Source organism: Babesia microti, chromosome III, assembly GCF_000691945.2.
Source record: "Babesia microti strain RI chromosome III, complete genome".
In the NCBI taxonomy this organism is placed as follows: Eukaryota; Apicomplexa; class Aconoidasida; order Piroplasmida; family Babesiidae; genus Babesia; species Babesia microti.
The window spans coordinates 1,427,383-1,441,829 of record NC_027207.2 but is presented as its reverse complement, the minus strand read 5'-3'; the positions used below and the strand labels follow the sequence as shown (position 1 = coordinate 1,441,829).

Here is a 14,447-nt window from a genome sequence, read left to right as displayed (position 1 = left end):
ATCTAAAAATTAATCATTTCCGCGGTTTATTGTACTTTAAATGTATAGGGGCCCCATACCTATTGCTACTTCAAATCACACTTACCGTTCAGTCTCTGGATTTTTAAGTGGCTTATCGCCTAACCTGTTAGTAACAACATTCTGCACCTCTTGGGGATCGATGAAGGGCATTTTCACCACATATTCCCACTCGTTACTATGTAAAACACATGCCTATACTTGTAACCATCCTTATCAACTTCCACATCTGATGGGAAATATTGGTTCAACTCATCGATATCCCTTAATTGCTCTGGTAACAAGTAATTATCTTCAGGGGGACAAACTGACAGTAAATGTGTAAGCTGAGACACGGGTTTACCCTAAGTTACATAATTTGTGTTACATTTTTAAACATTTGCTTATTGAATTTGTATTTGTATTTGCACATATCTGTAAGTAGAGGTGCGTAGTGATGTTTGTAAGACCTGTGTTAGTTTTTTACCAATTTAATATTTGTTTTTATTAAATTAAAATGGCATATTTAGGCATGTAACATATATGCATAACAATTAATTTTTTTCATAAAAAAATTGTGGAATTATGAATACTATAAAAATTCACGCCTACCAATTCCAACACGAATATGATCTATTGTAGTAAAACATGTTCCAATGCAATCCAGTTAGGTAATCATTCACCAGTCCTTTAATGAACTCAGGTTGGTCAGTGACATCAACGCCAAATTTGATCTTATAGTAGTATTTTGCATATTCATTGGTGGTAAACTCAGCTATCCCTAGCTTAAGACCGCGCAATCTGAACCAATTCTGTTCAAATGTACTAGGAAACTACATAACCCCAAAAATACCTCCAGGAACTTCTTAAATCTTGAAATTGAATATGAATCTCCGTTTGTAATAAACCCACCAATCTGATCAAAGTTCTTGAAGTAACTCAATATGAACGGAGTGAAACTTTCATCGGCAAGATCTACCGCAGGTACCCTAGGCAAGAAATCATTGCCTAGACTAATTGCTGCATACCTGCTAAGAAGGTTAAGAATACAAAATCGCGAGTGAGAGAGTTGACAAAATCGTCTTCACTTCCATTATAGTTAATTTTTTTTTTATCCTTTGTAACTAAGCGATTGTAAAAGTGCATAGCAACGGCCTTTAAATTCACCAACTCAAAGTGTCTCTTTTGTAGAGTTAAAAAATCGCGCTTGTGAAAGTGAACCAGTCCAGTCGTGCTATTGTAATAGGGGTTAGGTTTTCTTCTGGCAGCTACATGAGGAGTGTATCCCCTCTTTTCCCGGAGTATTATGCACTTGTTTCCTTGTGTCAATGATGCTAATAGCATTAAATCGGCATCTAGACCGTATACCATAGATGAAAGCCGGCTGGCACTCTGAATTAAACAAGTAAGAATTATTTTTGATAAATTTACGAAAATTTAAAAATATTTTTATGAAATAATTCAATTTGCATTGCAATATCACATATGAAGATCATGATATATGGCGTTGTATTGTTAGACACATACTACATAAATGTATGTGTTTCAAGTTTTAATCATTTTTAGATAACACAAAATTGCATTGCATAACTACAAAACATTACTTGATCATTTATATGTACAATTAATCGTTTGTTTGCAATTAAAGTAGTTGAAAGTATAATATAGATTATTAACGTACATTCAGATGTTAATTAAATGGTAGTATCGTATAAATAAAAATACAATAGATAAGCTAGTCATTAAAATAATAGTATCAGATATTTACACAGATTAGATAAAATACATAACAATATAAAAATATATAATACAACAACAATATGCCTAAATGTATGTCTAATATTTAATAAATAAGAATCGTTACATTAGGTAAAGTGTTATGTATAGGGAATACTAACATACTTTAAATAAGTTAGTTTAGACTATTTAAAGAGAACATGAGTAGATGTGTACCTTGATGGATTGAAATATTTTATGTTCCCCTTCACCAGGCACATCAGACCCCGAGAACACAACATCACAATTTCCAAAAAATCCCTCCGAAACCTTCAAAAAGAGCCATTTTCTACATATATTTATGCCTACCTAAGTTCATTTTCCAGAGTTACAATAAATTCTGTACCGGGTGATATCATGTTAGGGGTAAATGGTTGCGTGGAGGTTCTATTATCTCCACATGAACTTAGCACTGTCTCTAGTTGCTTCTGTATATTGGCAAATCGCTCAGGATTAATTTGATCCTGTATATTACCAATACTTGATCTATTGCGCCTCGTTCTTTGTTGATTAATTTTGGCAGCAGGGCAAACGCCGTCGGAGGCTAAATATAGCAATTTTTTTGGTTTTATGATTGAATAAATATTTGAGATAGCGGTGAATATACGCTTGAACCTTTGCTATGTAAATGTTGTGATACTGATTGACCAATGTCTAATTGTATGGGTACGTTTCCGTGGGTAGCAGGGTGATAGATTCCATTCAAATCCAAATATAAACAGTCTATATTCCTAATTAAATCATTGGACAAACTTTCCTATTTTGGAAGAAGCCAATGTTTTGGTTACAAAGGGCACTGTGTCCATAATCCATCCATACAATCGCGGAACACCGTATAAATGTTGTAAGTAGATGTGTCCATTGCAATTAATCACAAATGTCTGTGTATTTTGCGATAAAAATGCGATAGTTAAATAAAAAATAACATTCAAAGGCATCACATCGGAATCGACACTATGGGCCCCACCGTATAGTTATTCGCATAAATTATTATCCTGTGGAAATGTCCCTAGTGGGTTGTTCATTGCAGGAAATCATCACACGAAAGGATGCAATAGTCCGATTGCTAGAGTCACGATCATACAGACTGTTATGTTTCACTTATGAAGTATCAGAGTCAAAGGAAAGGTCTAGTGAGTTGAATAGTGCACTCGAAAATTATTTGGAGAAACTACTATTTACTGCACATCAAGAACTAGCTTTATATCGCATTCAATCCGATAGTGAGGATACACATAAGAGAAAATTACAACATTTACATACGCTGGCCACGGAATTAGACGAGAGTTATTCCAGGTTTGAATATGCTAAGGCCAATTTACCCAATGATAGGACAGCAATTACAGTGATATTTGGCCCTGAAGATTTACAATCAAAGGTAATCACAACTATTGATTTAGACTCAACAGACAATACAAGGATTGGGAAACCTTAATAAGGCTTTGGAAGGTTCCCAGAGTAAAGCAAGAGAACTCCTGGAAAGGAAGAACTCGCTGACCCATAGATTGGCCAAGTTGGCTCAAGTACAACAGGAACTTGTTCGACGATTTACACTTGTTGTAAATTTGGTCAACCAATTTGCGTCAATTTCCACAAACTGCGCCAGAAATGAAACTGCCGAAAAAGTATTGGAAGAGTGCCTGTTTAGGATAGCAGTAGAGTTTAGTTGGCAGGATTGGACAGAAAGAATTAAAAAGGTGACAAATTCACTAGAAGAAGTTAAGCCGGTTACTGAGACTAAAACTCCCTTTTTCGGGTCACATGATAGGGACAAGTTCATTTACGATACATTGACTAGTCAAACTGCATCACTCAAGCTAATGGTTGGACGTACTGATTCACTTTTAAAGTTAGTGGACAAATTGTTGAGTTAATCAGAATTTTTCATAATTATTAGATATGATTAGCGCTATACACATAAAATTATTCAGCTGTTTCAATTTGTAATTTTAGCTATGCATACAAAAGCCATTAAATATTGTTAGATTCTGCTTGTAACAATTCTGATTGATTTGAATTTTTATTTGTATTTCATTAAAAAGTTTTATATTATGGTTAGTAATATACACAGACATGGTTTCTCGTATGGGTGGGGTATCTATATACACTTCAGTATATTTACATAATATACTTTTTGTGTTCTGATATGGGAAATACTCATGGCAATTTCGGCCAAGGTACCAAACATAGTGAATTAGGCCGCCATGACGATAAAAGGAAGAAAAAGGACCTTCGTAGACAGCCACCTGGACCACCAATTGGAATGAACAAACACAAATGCAAAAACCATAAATTTTCACAGCAATCAAAGCTACCAGTAGTAATGCCTCTGGCCAGGTGTAGGCTACGGTTACAAAAGCTAGAGCGTATAAAGGATTATTTACTTCTAGAAGAGGAGGTATTACTGCTACGTCATATAGTACATAACTAACCGAGATAGACTCAAGCCTGCCGCAAAAAAGAAACAGGTATATAGGTTATTGACAAAGGAAGCTAGGATGAAGGTGGATGATTTAAGGGGATCACCCATGGGTGTGGGTGTACTGGAGGAGATAATCGACGACTCCCATGCCATAGTATCATTTTCTGTGGGTCCCGAATACTACGTTTCGATACTTTCATTTGTTGACAAATCTGAGTTAGAGTTAGGAGCATCAGTGTTGTTACATAATAAGACAAATTCTATTGTTGGCATATTGACAGACGAAGTGGATCCTTTGGTATCGGTTATGAAGGCAGAAAAGGCACCACTGGAATCATATGCTGATATTGGTGGATTAGAGCAGCAAATTGAGGAGATCAAGGAATCGGTTGAACTTCCACTGACAAACCCTGAATTGTATGAGGATATAGGGATTAAGCCACCGAAGGGAGTTATTCTTTATGGTCCTCCTGGTACTGGTAAAACACTACTGGCAAAAGCTGTTGCCAATGAAACATCGGCTACCTTCCTACGTGTCGTGGGTTCTGAATTGATCCAAAAATATCTTGGGGATGGGCCAAAATTGGTACGGGAAATGTTTAGAGTTGCGAAAGAAAATGCCCCCAGTATTGTATTTATAGATGAAATAGATGCGGTTGGTACTAAGAGGTATGTCAAAGGATCAAACCCACTCTTATTTACTCAAATTAAATAAAATATCTAATCCTTATCATTTTTGTCTTCATGATTACGTATGACTACTAATTATTGAAATTTTCTTATGTATAATATAAATGATTTACTACTTAACTGTTTTCTCTGTATATGATCATATGGCATATTTATTTTCTATTTTACTAATAAATAACACCTACAAAAATCTGAGTCATACTAGTTTAGTTAAAATACAATTATCGGGTAATGTTTTTGTTTATATTTAATCTTATTTTTATTTATTCCAATATCTAAAATGCGTATAATCCTGTATATAACCCCGAGTGCATATGTGTTATACTTGATGGGTATTGCGATGTAAAATTGTTATTGTAAAATGTATGATTTATTTTATAATTTATGCCATATATACATTTAGATATGACGCCACTAGTGGCGGTGAGAAGGAAATACAGCGCACTATGCTTGAACTATTAAACCAGCTGGACGGATTCGATTCAAACGGCAATGTCAAAGTTATTATGGCTACGAATCGTATTGAGTCTCTGGATCCAGCCTTAATTAGACCTGGAAGGATTGACAGGAAGATACAACTACCAAATCCTGGCGTTAAGACTCGCCGTAGGATTTTCCAGGTATGTACATATTATTTTGAATTATAAATTTATGAACTTTAAAATAAACTTAATGCAATACAAATCAAATTAAACACTAATTTATCTTGTTCCTCATCGCATCAATTTAGATCCACACCCGGAAAATGACAATGTCTAGTGATGTACAACTGGAGGAATTTGTTATGGCTAAGGATGAGCTTAGTGGAGCTGATATTAAGGCAATTTGTACTGAAGCTGGATTAATTGCCTTGTCTGAGAGGAGGATTAAGATAACTCAGGACGATCTGAGGAAGGGAAAGGAGAAAGCTTTGTATAAGAATAAGAACAAAATTATGGAGTGGTTGTATGCGTGACCAATATAATATAAAAATTTAGGAAATTGAATTTTTTTTTACAAACCATTACGAACATTTAAGAAATTTACTCAAGTACCACTAATAATATATGTTATTATTCAATATTTTTAAATAGATTAATAGAAAATAATTATAATCCAACATGTGCAATAACAATCAGTGAAAATTATTGATAAATTAATGAAATAATAATTATAATATTGCCCAATGTGCAACAAATAGACAATAATCAAATTACTAAAATTAATGGACTTCGTAATATTTGATTAGTTCAATAAGTTATGACAAATAATGTTTGAAATTAATTTAACAATTATTAATGTAGGATGAAAAATTAATTATAATAAAATATGTACGCCGATAATATACCCATACGTAAGGAATATGATTATAGTGGTGTACTGAGTTGAGTATCATGAGTTCAGCTGTGAAAAGGCATGTGTCGATAGACAATCAAACATCTTCCGCTAGTGAATCTGACGGCTGGTCCATTTCTCACACTTCCAATGTCAAGATTCCAAGGGGATTGCATTGTGGACCAGGTGGTAGGAAGGCACTGGTAAAATGGTTGGAGGGTATGAATCATATTATGTAGACAATTATCGCACAAGTGACAGTGAAAATCCTGCAGTAGAGGCGTGTAAAGTTTGGCAGGAAACGCAGGGCTTTAGGGATGAAGTTTGCAAGGGATTTGTTGGATTACTAAAATTACTCGGGTTACCACGTAATGTAACATATAAGACTCTATTCTCCGAATATTTGAGCAAGCAGTTCTTGGACAAGATTGAAAGGGGAGTCTCTCAAAAAGTGTAATTACAACTGTTTATGTAGGCTTCTGAGTTTGGCAAGGCGGATGATAGGCATGTTTCAAGTTAGGCAAGTACAACCCTTGTTTGCCGCGGTTCTATGCCGATTAGAGGATATTCCACAGGATATTATGATACAAATCGTAGATGATACTCCTTGGGCAAATGATTTTTATAACGTAAGTAACACAAATTATTTATTTATAGTTATTTTTAAACGTTGTTACTTAAAAATATAAAAATAGTAGCCCGTCCATTTTTACATTGTTTGATTATTTATTTAATGTTCAATTATAAAACCAAACATTTATATATTAGTTATTTTATACAACTAAATATTTTCATTTATTTGTGTTATCCATACTTAAACATGATTCTATTTGTTCATTATTACCATTACCATTATCATATATTTATATTTTAATTATTATTTATATATTTTATGCATCTCAATTAATCACACTTAATTATATATTTATTTATTGTTTGATATTATCATATCAAATTGTTAAATATAATAATTGGCACATTCTATGTATTATGTAATTACTGTCAAAATAATTTTGGCTACTAGATAAATCATTTCACTAGGTAATATAGAACTGCGATTTCACTCTACAGCAAAAGATATGGAAATACCGTCCAGAACGTTTTCACGAAATGGTATCTCCCTTGCTTCGAAAAATAGCATTACTTCTCGCATCTGAAACTACAGCACTAGGTAGACTTTTTGATCACAATCGCTTGCAAGAGCTATCGGACGTCACAATATCTAAGCTTATTCAAACCCCCATTACCATGCAATTATCACAGCTTGCTGAGATAATTGGTAAACCAAATGCCGAGGCACAGATACGATATGACCTACTAATCAAGTCTATAAGGTTTGAATTTCTCAATTGCTGTAAATCTGATTCCACAATCTCATCAATTTACTGCGGTTACTACAGTTCCATTAGATTGATATTTTTTGAGTACTACCAGTCACTGCACCCTAATGAGAATTCAAAGATTTATGAACCAAAATCTGGATTCATTGGATTCATATTGTTAATTTTGAATTTGGGGCCAAATAACCCCAAAATACTCAATTTGCTGCGTAATAAAATTTTTTTAACAACTCAAATTAATCATTCAAATAATACAAGTGGACGCTATCGCATATTAGATGAAAATGATTTGTTTGAAGTGTCTATGCTTTTTTCAAGCCCTCATATTTTACTCTCGTTGACCAGGGCCTTTGGCCAATCCTTATCAAATATTCTTGATACTACTGCCAGCGGCCATACTTGGCTTGGTTTTGTATTGCTGGGAATTGCGTCTCCTCGTATAGGTTATGCGGTAAGGAAGTTAGGCAACAAATTATCGAGGGATTGTGGCGGGTTTTACCTGGGTCGAATCATTGAATATATCACTGGGGGACCAACAAATGTAACAGAACTAGATTCAAGTACAATAACGCTGAATTCTCTGCAAAAATTTATTGTGGAAACCGTGCCAATTTTGGATGTAAACAAATTAGCCAAAGTTATCAAGTTCATACACGAGTACTTTGAGTGTGAAATTTACACCATTTCCCAACTAAGAGATAGATACAAAACGCTACTAAGCGGGAAGATAGACCAAGATTGCCGATCAATCGTCCTAATGGCAATTTCTAAAGAGATATTTAAAATTCTGGTTGGCACGCAAGATACAGTTTATGCCATGATGTCACATTTGGTATGTATTTTTTCATGTAGCTTCTCTTACGAATTATTTCAGTGGGTTGGCTCAGGAAATCAACTTATCTGGTGGATGTTTTGTTGAGCAATTATGTCAATCTGATACCAAATGACTTACAAACCTTGGTAAATTCATATCTAGTATCAGCAATAACTGTTTCACTAGAATCAAAGCTTTACCAACCCAATGAAAGTATTTATTGTGTACTTGTGGATCGTTTGATTGATATATCTCAGGGGAATATATCGACAGCCATGGCAACAGCAACTGCGCTGAAAGTGTTGGCAAAGATACCTGAAATAAGTGCCAAATTAAATAGCCTAAATACCGAATCCATCGCAGATATTGCTAGGCGTGAATCTTTGGAGGAAGAGTGGACTAAATTAATAACATTGTGATACACACCAAATTGTGTATCCTTAATTTTGAAATGCAGTACAGTAACCAAAAACACATCCCATCATACATATAATTATGCAATTATGCAATTCTATACATGATCAATAGTAGTTTCTTAAAATAATATTGTACTAAACATGATTTGGCTGAGCATGTTGTTATGATGGGGCCTATCATTATAGTTCAGTAATTGTGATGATTGAGGCAAACGAAGACCAATCTAATAGTATATTGGAAACAAATTGTATTGCATCTAACTTTGCTGACAAATATGGTAGGTGCAGACAGTCGTGTATGCAACGCCACTTACATTCGTTTCTCACTGGTAAACGATTGGAAGGTATACTCAAATCAACTGAATCTGCACCAGCAGGAGATAATATTGTAGACGTCGTTTTAGCTACATTAACTGGACAAAAATTGCACAATAAATCTTCAGCAAAGCTTTACCCTGAGGATAAAGTTATATCGCAATTGGGGAGAGAGAATTACGCAGAATTTAAGACGCAAATGATCAGGTGTGAATATAATTGCGCAGAAACATATTTAAATCTATTCGAATAGCTTTGATTAGTTTTCAATTGAAATTAGATAGTCTAAAAATGACAATTGGCATAGTGTTTGGTTCGGACGGAGGCCATGCCAGGGATTGTGCCATTGATATATATCACCATATAGACGCTAGCAATGACGTTAAGATTATCTCATCTCCTGTTGACTTTGAAGACTATGAAATATTGATATTCATAGTCAGTACTGGTGGGCATGGGGCCTTCCCCAGAAAGTTCATCCCATTATGGAACAAATTAAGTACTACAAAAAAGATCAAGACATTTTGTATATTTGGATTGGGCGATAGTAGGTATAGGAACTATAACTATGCAGCCAGAAAATTACAATCGCGCATGGAATCTATTGGCACTGAATTAATACCTTTGTGTCTAGGAGATGACCAAGATCCATTGGGCTTCCGGGCAATGTTTGAACCATGGAAGACCCAGCTGTTTGAGGCGCTCAACATAATTCCAAAACTAAGATTCCCTTGTATTTTTACAATTACAGCTGTGAATGATAATAAATTTGACGGGCAAAATGATTTCATTGAGAATTTAATACAACCTATAACCAATTGTACGTTAGTGAGGCATGATGTTATCGTTGACAATTTTGACAGAAAAGTTACAGAGTTAGACATCAAGCTAGACTCACAATTTAAACTTGGGGATGTCCTAGCAGTTTACTATCAAGTGGATAAAATTTCAATCGATAAGTTTATTAACAACTTTAATCTATCTGATATTGTTGTTGACCTTGTAATTAACGATGCCAATTACAGTGAGATGGGTTATGAGCGAATAACTAGCGGTAAATACAAATTATCAACACTTTTGAAACACTACTTTGACATTAAATCGATTGTTTCACCGTGGATGATGATGTTACTATCCAAGTACGCTTTGCTGGATTTACATCGCGATAAGTTGCATGAATTTGGCACTACACAAGGTTTATATTTGTTCAACAAATACGTAGAATATGAAAGAAGGTCTCTTATTGATGTAATAATTGACTTTGATAGCATAACATTGACACTGGAACAACTTATTAACATAATCCCACCTTTGTCTCCAAGACTGTATTCCATTGCCAATAGCCCTGGTTGCATACTACCACCGCTGCCAATGTCAGTTTCCTATCAACTGATGTTTAACAAAGCAAGACTATTTTCAACTTTCACTAGCAATGTTATTGCCAACTATACTCTTAGTAATGGACCTGAAATTGGGTTACGTGGGAATAAACGAATTGCACAATTATGCGTAGCATTAGTTGAAAATTATACAGTCAGTGGTAGAAAAGTACTGGGAAACTGCTCAAACTGGTTAATTCACACTTTAAAAACTGGTGACATGTTTTTTGCTAACATCTTACCGTGCTGCATATCTAATGATATCAGAAATGCCATAATTAACAAACCTTGCATATTTCTATCCACTGGCACTGGATTCTCAAGTTGTCGTCCGTGGCTGCAGTACAAATTGTTCAACTCTCCAAGTGAAGTGGTAAAAAATCTAGTAATTGTTGGTTTTAGACGAAGACGGAATGATTTATTATTTTCTAGCGAATGGTACCTGTACTCGAGGATTGCAAAAATTGACATCGCCTACTCCCGTGAAATGTCTGCCAACGGATCACATTTATACATACAAAACTTACTCCCTAAACACTCTGAGATAATTTGGAAAATGTTGCTTAAGGGGTCTATCATTTTAATTTCTGGCAGATCCCATCCTATGCCTAGCCAGATATTGGATACATTGGTGAATATCCTGATAGGGTTTCACTTCACTGTTGAACAGGCCAGGCTGTTTGTCTATAATCTAGAATCCAGTGATCGCATAATATTTGATACATGGTGACTTTACTATGTTAATGATCGAATAAATGTATTATTTATCACTACCACAACTAGTATTATTTCATTGTAAATATTTAAGTATAATTGCAAATTGTAATAGAATACATTCAGAATAGGGGACCTGAGATAAATTTGTTGTTAAATCCGCTAGTCATTTACGTATATTAACCGATTCCTTCAGAGCTGGAAACTCTGTTAAAGTGGGCTTTTTGAGTCTATTGGCAATAGCATCAGCACCGCCAGTAATTGCAGAGGCAAAATCCATCCTCCTAAAGTTCCTCATTAAGGAATTATTCATAACATTCTTAAAGTTATTACTATTCTCACCACTAGGACGTCTTACATTGTGATTGCCTGAATCACCACCGGTTGAATTAGGGTTAAGTGGGGGAAACAATATATCATCATTAATATTTGCGACTGTGTCTCTTAAAGTTATTAGGTAATAGTAGATAGTGCACAGTTCATTGGTCTTGATGTGTCTAAAAGCCTTAAACACGGATTCTGACCACTTTTCGGCCCATTTATCCAGGTTTTCAGCATTAGTTTGACTGCAGTATAAATAAAAGAGAGGGCTCAGGGCTTGACACTCTTCTACAAATTTCATAGGCAAGATGCCACCCAAATCCTTAGCCATATTTGTTAGCTGTTTTACACCATTTGGATCTATACCAAAAAGCTTTTCATTGATTGTTTCTCTTACACTTGGCAATACATGTAATTTCCATTGCACGTTAAGTGATTGTTCGATTGTTTCCAGTAAGCATGAGTGGATTGAATTTGTGCGCCATTTACACCTATAAGCGGTAAGTGCCGATTTCATTAGTTTATTTGCCAAATTGGCAGATGAATGGCTTGCGTAGTCACAGGTCTCCTTGGTGCTCGGGCTTTGGGTGGTTACGATTGGTATATTGGTTCGGGATAAAGTGTTGTAAGATGAAAATTTTATATCATTCGAGTGGTGCAAATTAATCAGAGACAATGATTTTTCAGCCGAAATACCAACCTTATCACCAGAATCACTAACATTTTTACCATAGTCATCACTCAATTTGAGATTCTGTTGTTCATTAGTAATATCATTTGTGCAATACCACTGATCAGGTAATATTGATTTCCTGCACAAATATTTAGACAGAGGAAGTGGAGGCAAAACAACGATTAGTGAAAGTAGAAACATACCATTTCTATCAAGTAGTGAAAGATCAAGATTGTAGTATTGCTTGATGAATAACGACTTGAGCTTGTCTAGCAAAAATATATCTTTACCAGTAAATTTATGTGACATTACCACTGATATAATTGATCGTGTAAATTCGGAGCAGATGCCCAAAAAATTCGCATGTTCTTCGCTTAAGGCCAATTTTGAAGATTTCCATTTCAATGCGTCCATTACATTAGCCGTGACGATACGATCTGGTAGATTATGTTTAATGAATATATCCTCACAACCATCCATTTGATCAATTACATGGTCAATTAATTCACACTGAGTGGTTATGTTTATTAATTGTGGTGTATTGTGGAAAATTTTATTAATGTCACTGTTAATGGAATACTTTGGAAATATATCATCCGTAGAATTTTCATGATATACATTAGATAAAATTGTATCATCTATACAATCGCAATTTTCTGTATCTGAATGTTGATATTTGTGTTCAATAGCGGCCGGAATAGTAGATTTGCCATAACTTTCAGGTATGTTATTTGCACTGATTACTGTATAGGATTTATCAATAATATGGTCATTCTTTGTTGATACATTAATAGAATTAGCAATATTCTCATCGGATATGTTACATATATTATTATCTGCCATAATATTTGACGAGGATCTGGTAGCATTAACATTTGGACTGGAACAATTAGGCTGTGTAGAGAGGTTAGAGATAGAATTTTCTATAGTACCAGATGTTTTAACCCGCCTTAAATTGCCAATTTTGATCTTAAAATTGCTATAATTGTTTAATTTTAATTCAGGTATAGGCATTCCTGGATGTTCAACTGCATAGTGGACCAGTAACTGCGTATGAGTAGCGAATACCACGAAGGAGCAAGATTCCTCAATGCAAGGGTAATGACATTCCTTGAAGTGGTTAAACAATGAAGTGTAATTTGAAAACACATTGTATGATTTTTCTGAATCACAAATGTCACAAATAAAGTGCATGGACTTAGAATGCGCATTGTAACTTTCAACGTCAAAAAACCACTTCTTACAGTACTTACAAAAAACATGTGGGTCAATCTTAGGATTAGATGATTTATCCCCCTTATTGCGGTGTCGGGATAGTTGATCTTTGTAATAATATGTAATTTCGAACATGAGCGGTTTGAAATGATCATAACACAAATGGCAATAGCTTAAATTATGCATTGTGGCTAAATGATTAGATAATTTATTTAAATTATCTAAATCTGCCCTATATATGGCATCTTTGTCACCATTTTTAATCGATTGTGATAATTTTGAAATACAATCTGAATGCCAGCATAATTTACCAATCAATAAAACCGTTGCTAGGCAAATCTTCTGCAATATATCCTTTTGATCGCTGTAGATGAATATTTTATTCCTGAGAAAATATGCTATGTTATCCTGATATATTAACTTCTTTGTAAGTTTTTCATTGAATTTACGCTTGAATATTGCCTCCTTCTCTCTAGAAGTTAAAAGATTTGAATGAGTTAGAATTATATGACTTTCAATTTGACAATATGGGCAATTGTATACAAAATTATTATTAGTTAGCAGTTTTATTGCACAAATGAAACAGACACAGTGGTCACACTTGGGATTTGCGATTATTGATAACTGCTCATAGCAAATTATACACAAGTCTGTATTATTATCGACGAAAGAGGAGTGAATACATTGGAGAAGTTGTTTAAAATTGTCTATGTTGCTTTTGGAGGCAATTGTGTTGGGTCCGCTCATCGGCAGAGTATTTGTTGGGATCAACACTTATCTTTCGCTCACTTATTTACACATATTTTAAATTTGTAAAGATACAGAGCATAACTCAATATTTATATAATGTTATTTAAAAATATATCCATTCACTTATTATCCGCTCGACGTTTTTTTAATAAATAATTCCAATATTCCCCGTAAAATACACTCAGTCACAATATTGATTTATATTATAAATATAGTGAATTTATTTAATAATATTAATCAAATTATTCTTTAATATGTAAATCACTAACTAATATTATCAAAATTATAAGTACATATTACACATTATTACC

General features: G+C 34.3%; 7 protein-coding genes across 7 annotated transcripts; 5 read left to right on the top strand and 2 right to left on the bottom strand.

Annotated features, from left to right (window-relative positions):
• Positions 1-13: 13 nt before the first annotated feature.
• Positions 14-2,711, bottom strand: BMR1_03g04011 (XRN 5-3 exonuclease N-terminus; the record flags this gene model as incomplete). Its single annotated transcript, XM_021482220.1, has 11 exons — positions 14-65; positions 86-196; positions 220-362; positions 386-467; positions 610-830; positions 851-1,005; positions 1,026-1,389; positions 1,951-2,062; positions 2,083-2,393; positions 2,414-2,504; positions 2,527-2,711. 11 exons carry the CDS (start codon positions 2,709-2,711, stop codon positions 14-16), a joined length of 1,827 nt encoding a protein of 608 aa, XP_021338765.1.
• BMR1_03g04010 (hypothetical protein) lies at positions 2,777-3,647 on the top strand (the record flags this gene model as incomplete). Its single annotated transcript, XM_012793959.1, has 2 exons — positions 2,777-3,151; positions 3,174-3,647. The coding sequence occupies 2 exons, from the start codon at positions 2,777-2,779 to the stop codon at positions 3,645-3,647; spliced, it is 849 nt and encodes a 282-aa protein (XP_012649413.1).
• On the top strand, positions 3,920-5,840 carry BMR1_03g04005 (26S proteasome regulatory subunit T2; the record flags this gene model as incomplete). The annotated part of the gene is made up of 6 exons (XM_021482219.1): positions 3,920-3,950; positions 3,972-4,171; positions 4,194-4,241; positions 4,263-4,864; positions 5,289-5,505; positions 5,616-5,840. 6 exons carry the CDS (start codon positions 3,920-3,922, stop codon positions 5,838-5,840), a joined length of 1,323 nt encoding a protein of 440 aa, XP_021338764.1.
• On the top strand, positions 6,259-8,772 carry BMR1_03g04000 (conserved Plasmodium protein, unknown function; the record flags this gene model as incomplete). The annotated part of the gene is made up of 5 exons (XM_012793957.1): positions 6,259-6,418; positions 6,439-6,652; positions 6,675-6,828; positions 7,250-8,371; positions 8,392-8,772. 5 exons carry the CDS (start codon positions 6,259-6,261, stop codon positions 8,770-8,772), a joined length of 2,031 nt encoding a protein of 676 aa, XP_012649411.1.
• A 196-nt stretch (positions 8,773-8,968) lies between these two features.
• On the top strand, positions 8,969-9,337 carry BMR1_03g03995 (hypothetical protein; the record flags this gene model as incomplete). The annotated part of the gene is made up of 1 exon (XM_012793956.1): positions 8,969-9,337. The coding sequence occupies one exon, from the start codon at positions 8,969-8,971 to the stop codon at positions 9,335-9,337; it is 369 nt and encodes a 122-aa protein (XP_012649410.1).
• Positions 9,338-9,375: 38 nt separating this feature from the next.
• On the top strand, positions 9,376-11,193 carry BMR1_03g03990 (NADPH-ferrihemoprotein reductase; the record flags this gene model as incomplete). Its single annotated transcript, XM_012793955.1, has 1 exon — positions 9,376-11,193. One exon carries the CDS (start codon positions 9,376-9,378, stop codon positions 11,191-11,193), a length of 1,818 nt encoding a protein of 605 aa, XP_012649409.1.
• A 150-nt stretch (positions 11,194-11,343) lies between these two features.
• On the bottom strand, positions 11,344-14,133 carry BMR1_03g03985 (Zinc finger protein 598; the record flags this gene model as incomplete). The annotated part of the gene is made up of 1 exon (XM_012793954.1): positions 11,344-14,133. One exon carries the CDS (start codon positions 14,131-14,133, stop codon positions 11,344-11,346), a length of 2,790 nt encoding a protein of 929 aa, XP_012649408.1.
• Between the last annotated feature and the right edge of the window lie 314 nt (positions 14,134-14,447).